The sequence below is a fragment of the Nerophis lumbriciformis genome, linkage group LG32, assembly GCF_033978685.3.
Source record: "Nerophis lumbriciformis linkage group LG32, RoL_Nlum_v2.1, whole genome shotgun sequence".
NCBI classification, from domain to species: domain Eukaryota; kingdom Metazoa; phylum Chordata; class Actinopteri; order Syngnathiformes; family Syngnathidae; genus Nerophis; species Nerophis lumbriciformis.
Window position 1 is genome coordinate 3,065,509 of NC_084579.2, and position 23,363 is coordinate 3,088,871.

The window sequence follows — 23,363 nt, forward strand, 5'->3', positions numbered from 1 at the left end:
AGCGCTTCTTCTTCTACTGTAAGCAACCACCCGCCCGCGTAGAAGAAGAAAAAGCGCGCGGATATTATCGTACCGGTACGTTTCATTTCCTTTGTGTGTTTACATCTGTAAAGACCACAAAATGGCTCCTACTAAGCGTCAGGGATCCGGTTCATGAAAAGACGCAATCTCTCCATCCGCACACAAATTACTATTTCACAGCAACTGATATTCCTGTGAACCGCACTATGGATACAACGGGAGCACGTACGGTGAATATTCGCACCACAGGGAATGAGAAGTCATCCTTCACTGTGGTTCTAGCTTGCCATGCTAATGGCCAGAAACTTCCACCCATGGTGATATTCAAAAGGAAGACCTTGCCAAAAGAGACCTTTCCAGCCGGCGTCATCATAAAAGCTAACTCGAAGGGATGGATGAAGAAAAGATGAGCGAGTGGTTAAGGTAAGTTTAAGTTTACGCGAAGAGGCCGGGTGGCTTTTTTCACGCAGCTCTGTCCATGTTGATATACGACTCCGTGCGCGCCCACATCACGCTGGTTTTAATATATTATTAAAGTTTGACTGACCTATTTGACTGTTTTTTTGACATTCCTTTAGCGCAGTTAGATGCGGCTTACAACACGGGGCGGCTTATAGGTGGACAAAGTTTTGAAATATGCCGTTCATTGAAGGCGCGGCTTATAACCCAGGGCGCCTTATGGTGCGGAAAATAACTAGGGAACTCCTCCACCGAATAAATAGAGCGCGAGGACTGTTCCTCAGAGCGTAGGGTGAGACTGTAACTGAGTGTGCAACTCCATGCGTTCTCCTCATGAGCAAAATTTTCTTGTTCTGTTTAATAGATAGTTTGGTGCTTAAACCTGACATGTTCACTATTTTATTTAAGGACTAAATTGCAATAAGAAACATATATTTAATATACCCTAAGTTTTTTTTAGCAAAATAAAGCCAATAATGAACATTTTTGTGGTCCCCTTTATTTAGAAAAGTATCGAAATACATTTTGGTAGCGGTACCAAAATATTGGTATCGTACAACCCTAATATGGCGTGATGCTGCACTCACCTGCCCGTCGACGTGGTTCAGCGCCCCCAGCAGGCAGGCCCCGGTATAGGACGGACAGCAGGGCTGTTGAATGCTCAGCATCAAGTGACGCATGGAGGCCTGCAGCGACGACTTCTTCTTAGTGGACTCGCACTGGTCCTGAAGCTGCCCCAGAGCCTGCAGGCGACACCATGCCGGGGGTCACACACCACCTCACACGTCCACCAGGAAGCGGAAAAAAAAAATTCTTACTGTGCTCAAGTACGAGGGGTCGGCAACAATCTCCTCGGAGATCTTTAGAAGCTTGTCTATGATCGGTTGGAAGGGAGTGGCGCCAGCACCTGGTAGGCTCTCCAGAGCGCTGAGGGCGGCCCTCCGGACCTCCCGAAATGGAGAGGTGAGACAGCACAGCAAGGACGGGACCACTGACGCACACAGAAAGGTGCACATGTTGGTCAGGTCAAATGTAAAAGTACGGCGTGATTTTCATCAGCATTACCAGGTGAGTCGGCGGCTGCCAGCTTGGCGAGCGTGGCGGCAGGCTGGGCGCTCAGCAAAGCTCCGCCCATGTAGAGAGCCCGGGTCTGCAGGACGGCGCCCACCTTCACGCCGAGCTGGTCTCCGTGGTTACTGCTGTAGCCCCACAGCACACACAGGAACCTGAAGAGCATCACTGTGTCGCACAGGTGAACCTGCAAGTACGTCGTCACATGGTAAAGATTTCAAATGGGCTGTCAAAGTTACCGTATTTTCCGCACTATCAGTAGAAGCATTTAAGTCCCATCTTAAAACTCATTTGTATACTCTAGCCTTTAAATAGCCCCCCTGTTAGACCAGTTGATCTGCCGTTTCTTTTCTTTTCTCTTCTGCTCCCCTTTTCCTTGGGGGGGGGGGGGGGGGGGGGGGGGGGCACAGGTCCGGTGGCCATGGATGAAGTGCTGGCTGTCCAGAGTCGGGACCCGGGGTGGACCGCTCGCCTGTGCATCGGCTGGGAACATCTCTGCGCTGCTGACCCGTCTCCGCTCGGGATGGTGTCCTGCTGACCCCACTATGGACTGGACTCTTACTATTATGTTGGATCCACTATGGACTGGACTCTTACTATTATGTTGGATCCACTATGGACTGGACTCTCACAATATTATGTCAGACCCACTCGACATCCATTGCTTTCGGTCTCCCCTAGAGGGGGGAGGATACCCACATATGCGGTCCTCTCCAAGGTTTCTCATAGTCATTCACATCGACGTCCCACTGGGGTGAGTTTTTCCTTGCCCTTATGTGGGCTTTGTACCGAGGATGTCGTTGTGGCTTGTGCAGCCCTTTGAGACACTTGTGATTTAGGGCTATATAAATAAAGATTGATTGATTGATTGATTGATTAGCCGCACCTAAAAACCACAAATTTACTCAAAAGCTGACAGTGCGGCTTATAACCCGGTGCGCTTTATATATGGATTAATATTAAGATTCATTTTCATAAAGTTTCGGTCTCGCAACTACGGTAAACAGCCGCCATCTTTTTTCCCCGTAGAAGAGGAAGTGCTTCTTCTTCTACGCAAGCAACCGCCAAGGTAAGCACCCGCCCCCATAGAACAGGAAGCGCTTCTTCTTCTACTGTAAGCAACCACCCGCCCGCGTAGAAGAAGAAAAAGCGCGCGGATATTACCGTACGTTTCATTTCCTTTGTGTGTTTACATCTGTAAAGACCACAAAATGGCTCCTACTAAGCGACAGGGATCCGGTTCATGAAAAGACGCAATCTCTCCATCCGCACACGGATTACTATTTCACAGCAACTGCCTAAAGACTTTCAAGAAAAGCTGGCTACTTTCCGTGCATATTGTAAAAACAAGATAGCTGAAAAAAAGATCCGGCCAGAGAACATTATCAACATGGACGGACAATGTTCCACTGACTTTTGATATTCCTGTGAACCGCACTGTGGATACAACGGGAGCACGTACGGTGAATATTCGCACCACAGGGAATGAGAAGTCATCCTTCACTGTGGTTCTAGCTTGCCATGCTAATGGCCAGAAACTTCCACCCATGGTGATATTCAAAAGGAAGACCTTGCCAAAAGAGACCTTTCCAGCCGGCGTCATCATAAAAGCTAACTCGAAGGGATGGATGGATGAAGAAAAGATGAGCGAGTGGTTAAGGGAAGTTTACGCGAAGAGGCCGGGTGGCTTTTTTCACGCAGCTCCGTCCATGTTGATATACGACTCCATGCGCGCCCACATCACGCTGGTTTTTAATATATTATTAAAGTTTGACTGACCTATCTGACTGTTTTTTTGACATTCCTTTAGCGCAGTTAGATGCGGCTTATAACACGGGGCGGCTTATAGGTGGACAAAGTTTTGAAATATGCCGTTCATTGAAGGCGCGGCTTATAACCCAGGGCGGCTTATGGTGCGGAAAATACGGTAATCATGACAAAACGGAATTATTCCCGATGAAAATGATGAATCATTTAAAAACATAAAGAGATGTCAAATGCATGTAGAGCAGCTCCCACCTTGACCAGCAGCTTCATGAACTCCCGAAAGCTGCCCGCGGTCGGCCCCTCGCCGGCGCCGTCGAGGACAACCGCAAAAAGACGTGCGACCAGACTCAGGTAGCAGCAGGTGTTGGTGTCTAACTTCTCCGGGTTCCACCACATGGCAGCTGGGGGAAGGACGCCCTGTCAGGTGAGGCTGCCGTGAGCCAATCAGAGCCTCGCTTACCTTTGAAGGTGTCGTCGTGACACCTGAGAGACGAGATGAAGTCTCGCAGCAGAGAAAGCAAAACGAGACGGTACTCGGCGTCTCGCTGCTGTGCGCGGCTGCTCAGGTACAAGCTCAGTGCCTCGGTGAAAGACGCCGGGACCAAGGCGACAGGTGGCGCTTCCTGTTGCGAACAGGAAGTGTCAGACAGACCCCGGCGGGAGCGGGACCGAGCGACGTGTTGCACCGAGTCTCACCTCGTCCTCGTGGTTCTTGACAAGTTCCATCAGCGGCGCCTCCAAATTGGCGTAGACCCTTTGTGCAGTCAGCAGGTGTTCAGTCTCGCCCAGCTGGTCCAGGCCCAGCAGGTGCATCCGCGTTATCACCAGGAAGAACGTGGACCCTCTTACACCAGAACCACAGTGCCGCTCCCCCAACTGACCCAACTTCTGCAGCTGATGAAGAAACATGGAGCACAGTTAGTACAGTGGAACCTCCATCTACCAACCCCTCTTGTGGGGGAATGTTCCTTTTACAAACTTTTAGACTGTGCCAAGTAGGGATGTCCCGATCCAGGTTTTTGCACTTCCGATCCGATACCGATATTGTTTTTGCATTTCCGATCCGATACCGATACTGACCGATACCGATACTGACCAATAATGGCCTATCCGAGCATGTATTAAAGTTTAAAGTTATTTAGCCTACTTAGTTGTTAGAATCATGTTGAAAAGGGTTTTAGTACTCTTGATAACAACTAGCCAGCTGAATTAGGGGAGTTTGAATAATACACAATGGTTGGTAACAAGAAACTGACCTGTTTATTCAAGGATAAACACAAAATAGACAAAATTATACATGACAAACAGAAATGGCATCATTGAACTAGGGCTGGGCGATATGGCCTTTTTTAATATTGCGATATTTTAAGACCATATTGCGATACAGAATACAGTGGGGGAAAAAGGTATTTAGTCAGCCCCCGATTGTGCAAGTTCTCCCACTTAAAATGATGACAGAGGTCTGTAATTTTCATCATAGGTACACTTCAACTGTGAGAGACAGAATGTGAAAAAAAAATCCAGGAATTCACATTGTAGGAATTTTAAAGAATTTATTTGTAAATTATGGTGGAAAATAAGTATTTGGTCACTTCAAACAAGGAAGATCTCTGGCTCTCACAGACCTGTAACTTCTTCTTTAAGAAGCTCTTCTGTCCTCCACTTGTTACCTGTATTAATGGCACCTGTTTGAACTTGTTATCTGTATAAAAGACACCTGTCCACAGCCTCAAACAGTCAGACTCCAAACTCCACTATGGCCAAGACCAAAGAGATGTCGAAGGACACCAGGAAAAGAATTGTAGACCTGCACCAGACTGTGAAGAGTGAATCTACAATAGGCAAGCAGCTTGGTGTGAAAAAATCAACTGTGGGAGCAATTATCAGAAAATGGAAGACATATAAGACCACTGATAATCTCCCTCGATCTGGGGCTCCACGCAAGATCTCATCCCGTGGGGTCAAAATGATCATGAGAACGGTGAGCAAAAATCCCAGAACGACACGGGGGGACCTGGTGAATGACCTGCAGAGAACTGGGACCAAAGTAACAAAGGTTACCATCAGTAACACACTACGCCGACAGGGAATCAAATCCTGCAGTGCCAGACGTGTCCCCCTGCTTAAGCCAGTGCATGTCCAGGCCCCTCTGAAGTTTGCCAGAGAGCACATGGATGATACAGCAGAGGATTGGGAGAATGTCATGTGGTCAGATGAAACCAAAATAGAACTTTTTGGTATAAACTCAACTCGTCGTGTTTGGAGGAAGAAGAATACTGAGTTGCATCCCAAGAACACCATACCTACTGTGAAGCATGGGGGTGGAAACATCATGCTTTGGGGCTGTTTTTCTATTAAGGGGGCAGGCCGACTGAGCCGTGTTAAGGAAAGAATGAATGGGGCCATGTATCGTGAGATTTTCAGTCAAAACCTCCTTCCATCAGTGAGAGCTTTGAAGATGAAACGTGGCTGGGTCTTCCAGCATGACAATGATCCCAAACACACCGCCCGGGCAACGAAGGAGTGGCTCCGTAAGAAGCATTTGAAAGTCCTGGAGTGGCCTAGCCAGTCTCCAGACCTCAACCCAATAGAAAATCTGTTGAGGGAGTTGAAAGTCCGTGTTGCTCGGCGACAGCCCCAAAACATCACTGCTCTCGAGAAGATCTGCATGGAGGAATGGGCCAAAATACCAGCTACTGTGTGTGCAAACCTGGTAAAGACCTATAGTAATCGTTTGACCTCTGTTATTGCCAACAAAGGTTATATTACAAAGTATTGAGTTGAATTTTTGTTATTGACCAAATACTTATTTTCCACCATAATTTACATATAAATTCTTAAAAAATCCTACAATGTGAATTCCTGGATTTTTTTTTCACATTCTGTCTCTCACAGTTGAAGTGTACCTATGATGAAAATTACAGACCTCTGTCATCATTTTAAGTGGGAGAACTTGCACAATTGGTGGCTGACTAAATACTTTTTTGCCCCACTGTATATATACATACATACATATATATATATATATATACATATATATATATATATATATATATATACATATATATATATACATATATATATGTACACATATATATATATACACACACATATATATATATATATACACATATATATATATATATATACATATATATATATATATATATATACATATATATATATATATATATACACATATATATATACACATATATATATATATATACATATATATATATATATATATATGTATATGTATATATATATATATACATATATGCACACACACACACACACACACACACACACACACACACACACACACACACACACACGCAAAAAGTGTGCAGTTTTCATTAAATAAGGATTTTTGTGGAGACTAGAACCAATTTTTCATGTATATATTGTTCCTCTCAGGGAACTATGCTTCAATATACAAAGTTTTAGATTCACGAACCATGTTTCAGAAACAATTAAGTTGGAAAATCGTGGTTCCACTTTACTTTGCTATGTTTGTTGTTCACATTTCACCCACAAACAAAATCAAACTCACAGCGTCTCGTTTGGAGAAGAGCTCCATGCTGGCCAGGTTCTTGTTCAGAGTTGAGACCAGTCGCTCGTTGGCCAAATCGGCGAAATTGTTTTTTGAGCTGCGCTTAACCACTTGACGCAGTTCTGTGCGGACAGAAGAAACATGTTCAAGCTCTCAGCATATTTCAGAAGAAGCACTGCAACTTCCTTCTGTTACCTTTGGCCCAGTTCAGGGTGAGCGGGTGTTGGGCGAGGACTGAGCACTCGGCGACCTGGCGTGCGAGGCGCACCTGGGCGGAGTCCAGACACGAGGTGGTGACCACCAGGAAAGGCACGAGCCCCCAGCTGATCTTCTGCACCACCTCGTCGGCCCCCTTTCCCAGCGGGGATTCGGACAGTAAACGCACCGATTCTGTTAAAACCGGCAGCCTGGAGGAGAGAGACGGTCGCCGTGGTTACAGAGATTCAAGCGTGTAAATGAAGGAAAACCAAACTCTTCTGACCAGCTGTCGGCCTCAGGCTGATCGAGTCTTTGCAGCAGAGACAATAAAGACGACACAGTCTCCTCAGAGTCCAGAACATCCAGCACCGCCTAAAAAACAACACTTAATATCAGGGCATTCAATCCATAGCAACTGGACTCTTTGGTTGGTCTTAGAAGACATTTGACTCTCATCTGAGTAGACTTCATCAGTTCGATGGGTCAGATCTAGTCTTAGACTTCGATGGGTCAGATCTAGTCTTAAGACTTCGATGGGTCAGATCTAGTCTTAGACTTCGATGGGTCAGATCTAGTCTTAAGACTTCGATGGGTCAGATCTAGTCTTAAGACTTCGATGGGTCAGATCTAGTCTTAGACTTCGATGGGTCAGATCTACTCTTAAGACTTCGATGGGTCAGATCTAGTCTTAAGACTTCGATGGGTCAGATCTAGTCTTAGACTTCGATGGGTCAGATCGAGTCTTAATACTTCGATGGGTCAGATCTAGTCTTAGACTTCGATGGCTCAGATCTAGTCTTAAGACTTCGATGGGTCAGATCTAGTCTAAGACTTCGATGGGTCAGATCTAGTCTTAGACTTCGATGGGTCAGATCTAGTCGTAAGACTTCGATGGGTTAGATCTAGTCTTAGACTTCGATGGCTCAGATCTAGTCTTAAGACTTCAATGGGTCAGATCTAGTCTAAGACTTCGATGGGTCGGATCTAGTCTAGTGGCTGGTGCCAATACCTCAGTAGTCTATGAGCAGGAACTGATGAAGCCTACTCGGATGACAAAGACCTGGATGAATGAGAACCTTCATAGACAACACTTAATGTTATGATACTCAACTGTTTTATTGATCATTGTAGAAAATGACCCTTTAGATTTGGACTGGGCGATAAAACGATATCAATATGTATTGCAATAGACACCTAATTGGTATCAATAAAAAATGCGTTTGATAAAATGATAAACTTTAGACAGATGTCCTGAAACTACAGCAATATTTGCATGCTGTGTGTTGGACTGACTTCTTTCTTTAATAACCAATTACTCATGCATAGTTTTATTGCGGTGCCACTGGATTAGCAGACCGGGGTGGTAGTTCCTCTCTTTAAGAAGGGGAACCGGAGGGTGTGTTCTAACTATCGTGGGATCACACTCCTCAGCCTTCCCGGTAAGGTCTATTCAGGTGTACTGGAGAGGAGGCTACGCCGGATAGTCGAACCTCGGATTCAGGAGGAACAGTGTGGTTTTCGTCCTGGTCGTGGAACTGTGGACCAGCTCTATACTCTCCGCAGGGTCCTTGAGGGTGCATGGGAGTTTGCCCAACCAGTCTACATGTGTTTTGTGGACTTGGAGAAGGCATTCGACCGTGTCCCTCGGGAAGTCCTGTGGGGAGTGCTCAGAGAGTACGGGGTATCGGACTGTCTGATTGTAGCGGTCCGCTCCCTGTATGATCAGTGCCAGAGCTTGGTCCGCATTGCCGGTAGTAAGTCGGACACGTTTCCAGTGAGGGTTGGACTCCGCCAAGGCTGCCCTTTGTCACCCATTCTGTTCATAACTTTTATGGACAGAATTTCTAGGCGCAGTCAAGGCGTTGAGGGGATCTGGTTTGGTGGCTGCAGGATTAGGTCTCTGCTTTTTGCAGATGATGTGGTCCTGATGGCTTCATCTGGCCAGGATCTTCAGCTCTCACTGGATCGGTTCGCAGCTGAGTGTGAAGCGACTGGGATGGGAATCAGCACCTCCAAGTCCGAGTCCATGGTTCTCGCCCGGAAAAGGGTGGAGTGCCATCTCCGGGTTGGGGAGGAGATCTTGCCCCAAGTGGAGGAGTTCAAGTACCTCGGTGTCTTGTTCACGAGTGAGGGAAGAGTGGATCGTGAGATCGACAGGCGGATCGGTGCGGCGTCTTCAGTAATGCGGACGCTGTATCGATCCGTTGTGGTGAAGAAGGAGCTGAGCCGGAAGGCAAAGCTCTCAATTTACCGGTCGATCTACGTTCCCATCCTCACCTATGGTCATGAGCTTTGGGTTATGACCGAAAGGACAAGATCACGGGTACAAGTGGCCGAAATGAGTTTCCTCCGCCGGGTGGCGGGGCTCTCCCTTAGAGATAGGGTGAGAAGCTCTGCCATCCGGGGGGAGCTCAAAGTAAAGCCGCTGCTCCTCCACATCGAGAGGAGCCAGATGAGGTGGTTCGGGCATCTGGTCAGGATGCCACCCGAACGCCTCCCTAGGGAGGTGTTTAGGGCACGTCCGACCGGTAGGAGGCCGCGGGGAAGACCCAGGACACGTTGGGAAGACTATGTCTCTCGGCTGGCCTGGGAACGCCTCGGGGTCCCACAGGAAGAGCTGGATGAAGTGGCTGGGGAGAGGGAAGTCTGGGCTTCCCCGCTTAGGCTGCTGCCCCCGCGACCCGACCTCGGATAAGCGGAGGAAGATGGATGGATGGATGGATAGTTTTATTGCTGGGAAACAGGATCTGGTCTTGATGAATGCTAATAAAAACATGGCAGACCTGGCTGACCTCTAAGGTTTGGACAGCCGCGGTGACCACTTCCAGCACGTCGTCCTTCAAGCGCTCCAAGATGGCGTCTTTCAGGAAGTCTTGATCCAAACTCTGCGGTCGAGGAGAGGAAACAAAGTCAGATAAGAACCGGTCTTCAGGGGTAAAGAAGAAGATGGCGTACCTGCCCGGAGGCAGCGACGCTCTTCAGGTGCTGGAGCGCCGAGACTCGGAGCGAAGCCTGCGGGTGATTCAAGCTGAGCAGCAGCGACGTGTCCGAGTCCCCCACAATCTGCTCCCCAGGACCCCACAAATACTTTAGTCCCAACTTGGAAAGTGTGCCTAACCGAGGCGACTCACTGCACCTGGAATTTTCCGCTGCTCATGGACACAGAGAGGAAGTGATGGAAGAGGCGCTTCTGCTCTGAGCTGCTGATGTCGGTCACATGACCCGAGAGCACGCCGTCTAAAGCCAAGCAGTACCTGGGGGCGGTCAGAGCACACGCCGTTTGACACCTTTGCCAACGGTGAGAGACGGCAGCAAAACTCACTTGGACTCAAACAGTCGGACGAGCGGCTGAAGTCGCTTGTTGAGGGCGGAGACGTCTTCCTCGCTGAGCTCCGTCTGACTCATGTAATCATCCAGGAGCAAACTGGAACAACATACATAGAAACGTCTGACTCATGTAATCATCCAGGAGCAAACTGGAACAACATACATAGAAACGTCTGACTCATGTAATCATCCAGGAGCAAACTGGAACAACATACATAGAAACGTCTGACTCATGTAATCATCCAGGAGCAAACTGGAACAACATACATAGAAACGTCTGACTCATGTAATCATCCAGGAGCAAACTGGAACAACATACATAGAAACGTCTGACTCATGTAATCATCCAGAAGCAAACTGGAACAACATACATAGAAACATTCCAATTTATTGTCACTGTTGAATTCTTGCTTGAATGTTCAACATTTTGACCGCACTATTCTCTGCCCACCTATCAACACATGTACAGTTAGGGATGATGTTCGATGTTCCGATTGTTCAATAAGAAAAGAACCGATTCCATGGATTCAAATCCTAAACAACCTCGCGCCAACCTATCTCTCCGACCTCCTTCAGCCTTACTGCCCCACCCGATCCTTAAGATCAGCCGATCAGCTGCTGTTGACGGTCCCTGACACAAGGCTGAAGCTTAGAGGTGACAGAGCTTTCGCCGTTGCTGCTCCCAAGCTCTGGAACGACCTACCCCTGAGTGTTAGACAAGCCTCCTCTCTTCCTGTTTTTAAATATCTCTTAAAAACATACTTTTATTCCATGGCTTTTAACACTGAGTGATATCCATCCTGCAATGGCGCCCCAAAATACACCTGCTGTCAACCTGTTTTTATGTTTTTATTTATTCTATTTTTATTTATTTATTTTTTATCGTGTTCTGTTTGTGTTGTGTTGTGTTTGCTCGGTACTCGTTTTATCTTTTAACCTGTCCATTGTACAGCACTTTGGCTACCCCTGTGGTAAATTTTAAATGTGCTTTATAAATAAAGTTGATTTGATATGATTTACCATAGCGAGGTATAACCATTTACCATGGCGAGGTATAACGCAGAGCGCAGCAAGATGAGTGAGGAGGAGAGTAACAACATTACTCGCAAGTTAACGAGAATGATGGTGAAAAATCTCCTCCCCTTCAACTTGGTGAACACAGACGAATACAAGTAGGTTAATAATTGTATTTTGCTGACATGTAATGGAGAAAAAAGTAAACAACACCATTACCCTGAGATTTGTTTCAAATGTAAAGTGCTGTACAATACAAACGAATGCAGGATTTTCCCTGCATGTATTTTTCTTAGGTGGCCCACTTAAAGGGGCACTAACAGTCAATATTTATTTATTTTATTTTATTTTTTGGGGGGTAACAACAGTCAATATTTATTTATTTATTTTATTTTTTTCTTAAAAAATAAAAGTGAGTTTTTGTTAAACCAAGTATTGTGTGTTTCTTTTCCATATACAACAACCTATCTGGATTCGATAAGAGAATCGTTAAGGAATCGGTTCGATAAGAGGATTCGATAATGGCATCGAACTCGATAATTTCTTAACAAGCATCCCTACTTATTACTATATTGGATTAAACACAGTCAGTATGTTTTCATGCACTAAATGAGTCTGATTTCTCAAAGAATTTGCTTGTTCTATTTCCACACCTCCATGTGAAGTTGTAGTTTCCATGCTCTATCTTTAATGTGAGTGTTGGCCATACACAAGCGCAGGAGTTCTACTAGTCCAGGGGTCGGCAACCTTGACCAGTCAAAGAGCCATTTTGACCAGTTTCGCAAATTATAGAAAACAATAGGAGCCGCAAATTTTTTTTTTTTAATTTTAAATGAAATAACACTGCATACAAAGTTTTTTTTTTGCTTTGTGCTATGTATAAACCAGGGGTCTCAGATACACTGCCCACTCCTTTATATGGAATTTGAAAGCTGGTGCGACACACGGGTTTTAAATGAATGGCGCTTGTCAGCGTCATGCGTGCCGTGATGGTACAGCATATAGCACCCACTACAACCAGCGTGCCTGATCAGCCACATGTTGTATGGTGTTTCCGCTTGCTCACGTAGGTGACAGCAAGGCATACACAGGTTACACTGACGGTGGCGGTATAAAAAAAAACTATAACACTCTTACTAATAATGCGCCACACTGTGAACCCACACCAAACAAGAATGACAAACACATTTCGGGAGAACATCTGCATAACATTAACACAACAGGACAAATACCCAGAATCCCATGCAGCCCTAACTCTTCCGGGATACATTATACACCCCCGCTACCAAACCCCACCCACCTCAACCAAGCACAGGGGGGGGGGGTATAATGTAGTAGCCCGGAAGAGTCAGGGCTGCATGGGATTCTGGGTGTTTGTTCTGTTGTGTTTATGTTGTGTTAAGGTGCAGATGTTCTCCCGAAATGTGTTTGCCATTCTTGTTTGGTTTTGGTTCAAAGTGTGGCGCATTATTAGTAAGCGTGTTAAAGTTGTTTTATATGGTCACCGTCAGTGTAACCTGTGTGGCTGGTGACCAAGTATGCCTTGCTGTCACGTTTGTGTGCAAGCAGAAGATGTATATTGTATAACAAGTGTTGGGCTGGCACGCTGTTATTACAGATTGTAGAGAGCGCCAAATGTTGTACCATCATGGCACGCCCTTATTATAGCCGTAAGGGTGAAAATCGGTGAATATTAATCCCGGGAGTTTTCTGCGAGAGGCACTGAAATCCGGAAGTCTCACGGGAAAATTGGGGGGTTCAGCAAGTAAGCTGCTGAGCCGCATCAGAGTGATCAAAGAGCCGCATGCGGCTCCGGAGCCGCGGGTTGCCGACCCCTGTACTAGTCGGTCTTTGGGACCCTACCAGTCGATCGCAAAAATATTAGGAAAAAATGTATTAATATGATATTAGACCAACAGGCACGCATTTTAAACCTCTGAACACACCCGCGCGCGTTGCCTCTCTCTCTCTCTCACATCCAAGCCGCACATTTCACCCGCTGGTCTCCCAAACACGCACGGCATGACGTGCACAACAATCATGGATCTGCAACAATGCATTAAGGCTGACTGCTGCAATGCATCGGACATTTTCTAGCATGCTCTATCCACATGCCCTTTGGTTATCCAAACCGACGCGTGCCAAGAAGCGGAACAAATCTTTTGTTTTGGTAACTTTAGGAAGTCAGTGTTTCCCACAGGACAGGCATCTATTTGTGGTGGTGTGGTCGGCAGGCGGGGGGGGCGGCGGCGACGGCAGCGGCCATGACCAAGAAGAACGCAGAGTTGGAATATAATTACAACATTTTATGTACATATTTATATACAGATTTGAACAATTAGTGATTCACTGAAATATATTATATATATTATTAATTGTGGTTCTTACAAAAAATATATCTTATAAAATATAAAAGCTAAAATGTCTCTTAAAGCTCTGCCCCTTTAATTAGTGAATACTAAATAATTTAACTTTAGCCTACTACTACAACCATATTATTTACCAGCAACATGAAGTGAAACAGAGGCAGAGATGTCCTGCCACAGTCTGTCAACCTCCTCCTGCTGCTGCTGAACAGGTCGCACCTGTGGTCCGAACTGTAGGCCTACCTCCTCTCCAAGTCGAGCCCTTTTTGGCCGTTGAAAATATTTTTCTATACTCATCTGTGTGAAGGAGTGAACATCCAACATTAGAATTTATTACTAACGAGCAGAAGCGCTCTATGTACAGTGCCGTCTAACCTTAAGCGGCAGCAGCTCAACACATGCAGGGTTCAACGTTAAGGTTTTTTTCTACTTGCCTGACTTCTCAAATCTACTTGTCCCAATATTTTTACTTGTCCTGCCTAGGGTTTTTTCTGGCTGTGTAGAGCTCATGGCTTATATCTTACTAGAATCCTTCCCGTTTACTATTTACAACACTACACAGTATTTATTATTATTATTATTATTATTATCTATAATTACATTTAAATGGCATTGCATACATGTAAAATTAAATGCTATTTCACATTATTTGACCAGTAGCAGTTACACCCATCTGAACAGGTCAGCCACCTGTTTAAAGCCCGATCACAGTTGAAATCTTGAAATGAAGGGCTTTTAATGGCCAAAACATTAACCTGGACAACATTTTAACAGCTAGTTGGCTCAGATTTTATTCTATTCATTGCATTCACATGCTGCAGTGGACAGTGGACAATTTAGCTTCAGTCCATGTGTGTTTATTGACAACAGGGTTATAACCTGGACACGTTAGCTCGTCGGTATGAAAACAGGTGGCCGAGTCAAACAGCGGCGGTGTTAATGAAGCAGCGTCAGGCGAAACCGTCAGTGAAACGCTCGGTGAAATCGCGGATTAACGTTAAATATATGACGAGCCGCGAGCGATGCAGCTATAACCTATCTACCTATAACACCTGTAAAAATGAAGCAATGCTACCGCGCTAGCAAGCGTTAGCTAGCCGGCTATGAGCCACCAAGCTGCTAACTGTCGCCAAAAGGCACCATTTAAGTTTTTTTTCCCCATGGCATCCTGGATCAAGGCTTTCAGCAGCTTTTGGACGTTTGAGGTAGAAACGTAGGAAGTGCCATCATTATGAAAAGTAGCCGGCGAGTATTTTGATTCCGTCCGTCCCTCTTCTTCTTCTTCTGGCCCACCAGGTGAATAAGGTGCTATTGGTGGAGTTACAATGCCACCTGCTGCACCGGAGGTGTAACTACAAGCAAAATTCACAGACAGTCCCATTGCTTTTATGAGCGGTCGAGCGAGTCAAAAGCCGGAAAATCCATTTGTGGCGGACATAATTCTTTCGTGGCGGGCCGCCACAAATAAATGAATGTGTGGGAAACACTGGAAGTAAACAAGCGATGCTAATAGGCGCATGAGGAAGGAGTTTACCGAGCGAGACGTTTGTCCAGGCCTTTGGTCAGAGGGACAGACTGCACCAGCGACTCCAACACACCCGAGACGTCCGTCTCATCTGCAGCACAAACACTCAAAACTGTCAAGACTCTTTTGCTTCCGCTCAAAAGGCAGCGGCTCTCACCTGAGCTGCTGAACACGGCGTGGACCAGGTGAGGCAGCAGGTAGCGCAGAAGAGGACTGACGTCGTGGGTGTCCGCCATGATCTGCAGGGTGGACGCCAGCGTCGGCATGGAGCACACACAGCCGCAGAATCTTCAGCACACACACACACACATGTACGTACACACACGGTGAACGGCGGGGCGACGCTTTCACAGGCTCAGGTGTGTTGCTGGACGTCGGCCTACCTGGACCCAGCCGCGCCATCCTTCTGGCTCTGGAGCAGCACGACGAGGCAGCCCAGCCCCTCTTTGGCCAACACAGGTTCTTTGAGCAGAGACTTGCTGACGTGCACGGCCAGCGTGTCGATGAGACCGGCCTCCATCACCACCTTCACCGCCATCTGACACACCACCATGTAGGTGGCCGCCTTGTAGTCCGCCAGCCTCGACTTCAGCCCCTTTGGGGAGGACAGGTCACTTCATTAGGTACACGATCTGGCAACATCAGTCAGGGAGAGGGGACTACAGAATTTTGACTGCGATTGCAGTACCATTTCTGGCCACATTCCTACATATGGCTCCATCCATCCATCCATTTTCTACCGCTTATCAGAAGTGGGTAGTAACGCGCTACATTTACTCCGTTACATCTACTTGAGTAACTTTTGGGATAAATTGTACTTCTAAGAGTAGTTTTAATGCAACATACTTTTACTTGAGTATATTTATAGAGAAGAAACGCTACTTTTACTCCGCTACTTTTATCTACATTCAGCTCGCTACTCGCTACTAATTTTTATCGATCTGTTAATGCACGCTTTGTTTGTTTTGGTCTGTCAGACAGACCTTCATAGTGCCTGCGTTTCAACAAATACAGTCACTGGTGACGTTCACTCCGTTCCACCAATCAGATGCAGTCACTGGTGACGTTGGACCAATCAAACAGAGCCAGGCGGTCACATGGCCTGACTTAAACAAGTTGAAAAACTTATTGGGGTGTTACCATTTAGTGGTCAATTGTACGGAATATGTACTGTACTGTGCAATCTACTAATAAAAGTTTCAATCAATCAATCAAAAGTGTGAAGGAAAAAAGACCCTTTTTTATTTCAACCGTAAATCTCGTCAAAAGCCTAAAGACTGACTGCACAGTTCCTGTCTTCACAATAAAAGTGCCGCTCCATCGCGCCTGCGCTTTCAAAACAAGAGTCTCCGAAAGCCAGCGCAAACAAGCTAGCAAGCTACGGAGTTTGCCGCCAATGTATTTCTTGTAAAGTGTATAAAAACGAATATGGAAGCTGGACAAATAAGATGCCAAAAACCAACCACTTTCATGTGGTATTAGACGGAAAGGAGGAACTTTTTTTCTCCTCCATTTGCTAAACGTGGACGTTATCATCACTACTGTCTGATTACAATCAATGCAAGTCATCAGAATCAGGTAATACACCAACTTATATTCTTGTCTTCATGAAAGAAAGGAATCTATATGTGTTAAACATGCATGTATATTCATTAAAACACCTTTAACATGTAAACAAAAACGGCAAAATAAATAAATATAAATTATATACTGTATATATATATATATATATATATATATATATATATATACACACACACACACACACAGGTAAAAGCCAGTAAATTAGAATATTTTGAAAAACTTGATTTATTTCAGTAATTGCATTCAAAAGGTGTAACTTGTACATTATATTTATTCATTGCACACAGACTGATGCATTCAAATGTTTATTTCATTTAATTTTGATGATTTGAAGTGGCAACAAATGAAAATCCAAAATTCCGTGTGTCACAAAATTAGAATATTACTTAAGGCTAATACAAAAAAGGGATTTTTAGAAATGTTGGCCAACTGAAAAGTATGAAAATGAAAAATATGAGCATGTACAATACTCAATACTTGGTTGGAGCTCCTTTTGCCTCAATTACTGCGTTAATGCGGCGTGGCATGGAGTCGATGAGTTTCTGGCACTGCTCAGGTGTTATGAGAGCCCAGGTTGCTCTGATAGTGGCCTTCAACTCTTCTGCGTTTTTGGGTCTGGCATTCTGCATCTTCCTTTTCACAATACCCCACAGATTTTCTATGGGGCTAAGGTCAGGGGAGTTGGCGGGACAATTTAGAACAGAAATACCATGCTCCGTAAACCAGACACGGGTAGATTTTGCGCTGTGTGCAGGCGCCAAGTCCTGTTGGAACTTGAAATCTCCATCTCCATAGAGCAGGTCAGCAGCAGGAAGCATGAAGTGCTCTAAAACTTGCTGGTAGATGGCTGCGTTGACCCTGGATCTCAGGAAACAGAGTGGACCGACACCAGCAGATGACATGGCACCCCAAACCATCACTGATGGTGGAAACTTTACACTAGACTTCAGGCAACATGGATCCTGTGCCTCTCCTGTCTTCCTCCAGACTCTGGGACCTCGATTTCCAAAGGAAATGCAAAATTTGCATGGTTGGGTGATGGTTTGGGGTGCCATGTCATCTGCTGGTGTCGGTCCACTCTGTTTCCTGAGATCCAGGGTCAACGCAGCCGTCTACCAGCAAGTTTTAGAGCACTTCATGCTTCCTGCTGCTGACCTGCTCTATGGAGATGGAGATTTCAAGTTCCAACAGGACTTGGCGCCTGCACACAGCGCAAAATCTACCCGTGCCTGGTTTACGGACCATGGTATTTCTGTTCTAAATTGGCCCGCCAACTCCCCTGACCTTAGCCCCATAGAAAATCTGTGGGGTATTGTGAAAAGGAAGATGCAGAATGCCAGACCCAAAAACGCAGAAGAGTTGAAGGCCACTATCAGAGCAACCTGGGCTCTCATAACACCTGAGCAGTGCCAGAAACTCATCGACTCCATGCCACGCCGCATTAACGCAGTAATTGAGGCAAAAGGAGCTCCAACCAAGTATTGAGTATTGTACATGCTCATATTTTTCATTTTCATACTTTTCATTTGGCCAACATTTCTAAAAATCCCTTTTTTGTATTAGCCTTAAGTAATATTCTAATTTTGTGACACACGGAATTTTGGATTTTCATTTGTTGCCACTTCAAATCATCAAAATTAAATGAAATAAACATTTGAATGCATCAGTCTGTGTGCAATGAATAAATATAATGTACAAGTTACACCTTTTGAATGCAATTACTGAAATAAATCAAGTTTTTCAAAATATTCTAATTTACTGGCTTTTACCTGTATTTAAAGATAAAACAAATACTTGCATTATAAATGTTGGAATAATTGTTTGTAAGTTATCACAAAAGAAACGTTGTATTACATTATGTTCCTGATAAGAAGATGAATGCTGTCTTTCGAGGCCTACCAAGAGGAAGAAGGCTCGTGAAACTCCACTGTGATTTCAACACGGACAGATGGCAGGATCTGCTCAACTTCCAGAGGAACTCTCTTTGAAGTATTTCACAAACTCTCTTCCAACTACCGTATTTTCCGCACCATAAGCCGCCCTGGGTTATAAGCCGCGCCTTCAATGAACGGCATATTTCAAAACTTTGTCCACCTATAAGCCGCCCCGTGTTATAAGCCGCATCTAACTGCGCTAAAGGAATGTCAAAAAAACAGTCAGATAGGTCAGTCAAACTTTAATAATATATTAAAAACCAGCGTGATGTGGGCGCGCATGGAGTCGTATATCAACATGGACGGAGCTGCGTGAAAAAAGCCACCCGGCCTCTTCGCGTAAACTTAAACTTACCTTAACCACTCGCTCATCTTTTCTTCATCCATCCCTTCGAGTTAGCTTTTATGATGACGCCGGCTGGAAAGGTCTCTTTTGGCAAGGTCTTCCTTTTGAATATCACCATGGGTGGAAGTTTCTGGCCATTAGCATGGCAAGCTAGAACCACAGTGAAGGATGACTTCTCATTCCCTGTGGTGCGAATATTCACCGTACGTGCTCCCGTTGTATCCACAGTGCGGTTCACAGGAATATCAAAAGTCAGTGGAACCTCGTCCATGTTGATAATGTTCTCTGGCCGGATCTTTTTTTCAGCTATCTTGTTTTTACAATATGCACGGAAAGTAGCCAGCTTTTCTTGAAAGTCTTTAGGCAGTTGCTGTGAAATAGTAGTCCGTGTGCGGATGGAGAGATTGCGTCTTTTCATGAACCGGAAACCTGTCGCTTAGTAGGAGCCATTTTGTGGTCTTTACAGATGTAAACACACAAAGGAAATGAAACGTAATATCCGCGCCCTTCTTCTTCTTCTTCTTCTTCTTCTACTACGCGGGCGGGTGGTTGCTTACAGTAGAAGAAGAAGCGCTTCCTGTTCTATGGGGGCGGGTGCTTACCTTGGCGGTTGCTTGCGTAGAAGAAGCACTTCCTCTTCTAAGGGGGAAAAAGATGGCGGCTGTTTACCGTAGTTGCGAGACCGAAACTTTATGAAAATGAATCTTAATATTAATCCATATATAAAGCGCACCGGGTTATAAGCCGCACTGTCAGCTTTTGAGTAAATTTGTGGTTTTTAGGTGCAGCTAATAGTGCGGAAAATACGGTATTTGGTAACCGAGGTCAACGCTATTTACGACCCGCTGCCCTCTTGAAGCAGCTGTGGTCAGGAGACGGGAGGGGTTATCCATTGTCCTCCAACACCTGCCCCAGCTGGATCTAGGAAGAGCCCAAGCCCGAGACATCCTCTTCTTGGTCTTCAATGTGACCGAAAACAATGACTGTTTTACATACTTCCCATTCCTGCTGAGACATGTGTTGGTGCGTGAACATTGAATATTTAAATAAAAGAGGAGACGAAAACCTTCTTCGTCAGAGCGTGCTAAGAACAGAAGTTGGTAAGAGGTTACAGGTCGACGCCGTCTCTCCTCAATTGAGTCCAAATTGAATTCTGTCTCTGTTTGATTCCTTGCCTTTTGTCTTGTTTAATAGATGTCCTCAGTGTTTAAACGTGACAATAGCCAATAGCTTAATAGGTTATTACAGACAACCATAATAATAAACATGATCATCAAACAAAAAAAAATCAGGTACCTTCTGCACGTATGGCAACAATTTGGAAACAATGGCGTCGGACACTTTGTCAACGGCGTCCAGAGCGGCGACGATGGTGGAGGCGTAGAAGGAGAAGACCACTCGGAGCTGCGAGAAGCTTTTTGAATGTCCCGTGTAAGCCTTTCAAGACCAAAAAAGGTGTGACGACAGAAACATGTGACCAAAGTCATCTCTGAATCCCATTGGCTGTGAGACCGGGCTCACCTTAATGGAGGCGGTGACCATGGTGCAGATGAAGTCCATGAAGCTCAGGTCCGAGTAGCAGTGGGTGATCAGCGTGCCTTTGGCCAGCTTCACACCTGGTTTCTAAACAACACAAAGGGAGACTCGTAAACCTCGAGGAGGGGAAGGACATACAGGAAAAGATTTTACGATTATCTGCACCGATATTTGGCATTTTGACACGTTGTGTACATCAGGCGTGTGATTTGAACTTAATGAAAAAGACTGAAAATAAGCTCCTGGTTTTTCAGCAAAAATTAGCACAAAAAAGCACCATTAAGGTGATAAAATAATTGAAAAATCATCAACAGAGTTGACATGAATACATTCACCTAAATGAATGACTATATGTGTTTCAGTCACTATGTTATTTAGTCACTACAGTACCGTAATTGTGTTCACATCCACAGGAACCACATGGGTGAGCCTACTCTATACAGTATTTACAACCTTACTAGTGTTCACTTCACAGATGGTCCATCTAGTTATTGACATTATTTACACATTACTTTGTCTGCTTCAGTCACTATGTTATTTAGTCACTACAGTAATTGTGTTCACATCCACAGGAACCACATGGGTTAGCCTATTCTATACAGTATTTACAACCTTACTAGTGTTCACTTCACAGATGGTCCATCTCGTTATTGACATTATTTACACATTACTTTGTCTGCTTCAGTCACTATGTTATTTAGTCACTACAGTAATTGTATTCACATCCACAGGAACCACATGGGTTAGCCTACTCTATACAGTATTTACAACCTTACTAGTGTTCACTTCACAGATGGTCCATCTCGTTATTGACATTGTTTATACATTACTTTGTCTGCTTCAGTCACTATGTTATTTAGTCACTACAGTAATTGTGTTCACATCCACAGGAACCACATGGGTTAGCCTATTCTATACAGTATTTACAACCTTACTAGTGTTCACTTCACAGATGGTCCATCTCGTTATTGACATTATTTACACATTACTTTGTCTGTGTCAGTCACTATGTTATTTAGTCACTACAGTAATTGTGTTCACATCCACAGGAACCACATGGGTTAGCCTACTCTATACAGTATTTACAACCTTACTAGTGTTCACTTCACAGATGGTCCATCTCGTTATTGACATTATTTACACATTACTTTGTCTGCTTCAGTCACTATGTTATTTAGTCACTACAGTAATTGTGTTCACATCCACAGGAACCACATGGGTTAGCCTACTCTATACAGTATTTACAACCTTACTAGTGTTCACTTCACAGATGGTCCATCTCGTTATTGACATTATTTACACATTACTTTGTCTGCTTCAGTCACTATGTTATTTAGTCACTACAGTAATTGTGTTCACATCCACAGGAACCACATGGGTTAGCCTACTCTATACAGTATTTACAACCTTACTAGTGTTCACTTCACAGATGGTCCATCTAGTTATTGACATTATGTACACATTACTTTGTCTGCTTCAGTCACTATGTTATTTAGTCACTACAGTACCGTAATTGTGTTCACATCCACAGGAACCACATGGGTTAGCCTACTCTATACAGTATTTACAACCTTACTAGTGTTCACTTCACAGATGGTCCATCTCGTTATTGACATTATGTACACATTACTTTGTATGTTTCAGTCACTATGTTATTTAGTCACTACAGTAATTGTGTTCACATCCACAGGAACCACATGGGTTAGCCTACTCTATACAGTATTTACAACCTTACTAGTGTTCACTTCACAGATGGTCCATCTCGTTATTGACATTATTTACACATTACTTTGTCTGCTTCAGTCACTATGTTATTTAGTCACTACAGTACGGTAATTGTGTTCACATCCACAGGAACCACATGGGTGAGCCTACTCTATACAGTATTTACAACCTTACTAGTGTTCACTTCACAGATGGTCCATCTCGTTATTGACATTATTTACACATTACTTTGTCTGTTTCAGTCACTATGTTATTTAGTCACTACAGTAATTGTGTTCACATCCACAGGAACCACATGGGTGAGCCTACTCTATACAGTATTTACAACCTTACTAGTGTTCACTTCACAGATGGTCTATCTAGTTGACATTATTTACACATTACTTTGTCTGCTTCAGTCACTATGTTATTTAGTCACTACAGTAATTGTGTTCACATCCACAGGAACCACATGGGTTAGCCTACTCTATACAGTATTTACAACCTTACTAGTGTTCACTTCACAGATGGCCCATCTCGTTATTGACATTGTTTACACATTACTTTGTCTGCTTCATTCACTATGTTATTGAGTCAAAATGCCATATACCGGTATGCTAAATGCCAAAACGGCACCACAGTTTATTACCGTAAAAAAAAAGTATTGTTTTTTTTAATGCATTTTATTAGTAGATTTTTTTTTAACTAAAATGTATAAAAAATATAGTAAGTTGCAATAATTTCACCTCAAAATGTAGGGTATATTATTGTAAATGTAAAAGGAGTACTGCTGTTTTTATGGTTAAAAAAAGGCAGCTCAGTTGCCAGAATTTTACTGTAAAATTTACATTTGTTTAAAAAAATATATGCAATTTTACAGTAACATTTTGGCACTTGAACTGCCTGTTTGTGTTTTCAACAACAACTGTAGATTTTTCAGTGTATTACTGTAAAT

At 44.4% G+C, this 23,363-nt stretch overlaps 1 protein-coding gene across 4 annotated transcripts in view; it reads right to left on the reverse strand.

The window, feature by feature from the left end:
* heatr1 (HEAT repeat containing 1) overlaps positions 1 to 23,363 on the reverse strand; it is an 80,969-nt gene that overhangs the window by 45,448 nt on the left and 12,158 nt on the right. For 2 of the 4 annotated variants that reach the window (XM_061926701.1, XM_061926699.1), the window contains exons 5-22: positions 20,690 to 20,791; positions 20,465 to 20,605; positions 15,688 to 15,899; positions 15,462 to 15,592; positions 15,314 to 15,395; positions 10,395 to 10,496; positions 10,209 to 10,326; positions 10,028 to 10,135; positions 9,865 to 9,957; positions 7,356 to 7,444; positions 7,070 to 7,281; positions 6,875 to 6,996; positions 4,015 to 4,212; positions 3,779 to 3,941; positions 3,571 to 3,719; positions 1,546 to 1,738; positions 1,299 to 1,471; positions 1,068 to 1,223 (exon numbers count right to left, since the gene is read on the reverse strand). In XM_061926701.1, coding sequence (XP_061782685.1) covers positions 1,068 to 1,223; positions 1,299 to 1,471; positions 1,546 to 1,738; positions 3,571 to 3,719; positions 3,779 to 3,941; positions 4,015 to 4,212; positions 6,875 to 6,996; positions 7,070 to 7,281; positions 7,356 to 7,444; positions 9,865 to 9,957; positions 10,028 to 10,135; positions 10,209 to 10,326; positions 10,395 to 10,496; positions 15,314 to 15,395; positions 15,462 to 15,592; positions 15,688 to 15,899; positions 20,465 to 20,605; positions 20,690 to 20,791 — 2,544 coding nt within the window. Of the gene's footprint in view, positions 1 to 1,067; positions 1,224 to 1,298; positions 1,472 to 1,545; positions 1,739 to 3,570; positions 3,720 to 3,778; positions 3,942 to 4,014; positions 4,213 to 6,874; positions 6,997 to 7,069; positions 7,282 to 7,355; positions 7,445 to 9,855; positions 9,958 to 10,027; positions 10,136 to 10,208; positions 10,327 to 10,394; positions 10,497 to 15,313; positions 15,396 to 15,461; positions 15,593 to 15,687; positions 15,900 to 20,464; positions 20,606 to 20,689; positions 20,792 to 23,363 lie in introns of all 4 variants that reach the window. The other 2 variants (XM_061926700.1, XM_061926698.1) reach the window with 1 other exon arrangement.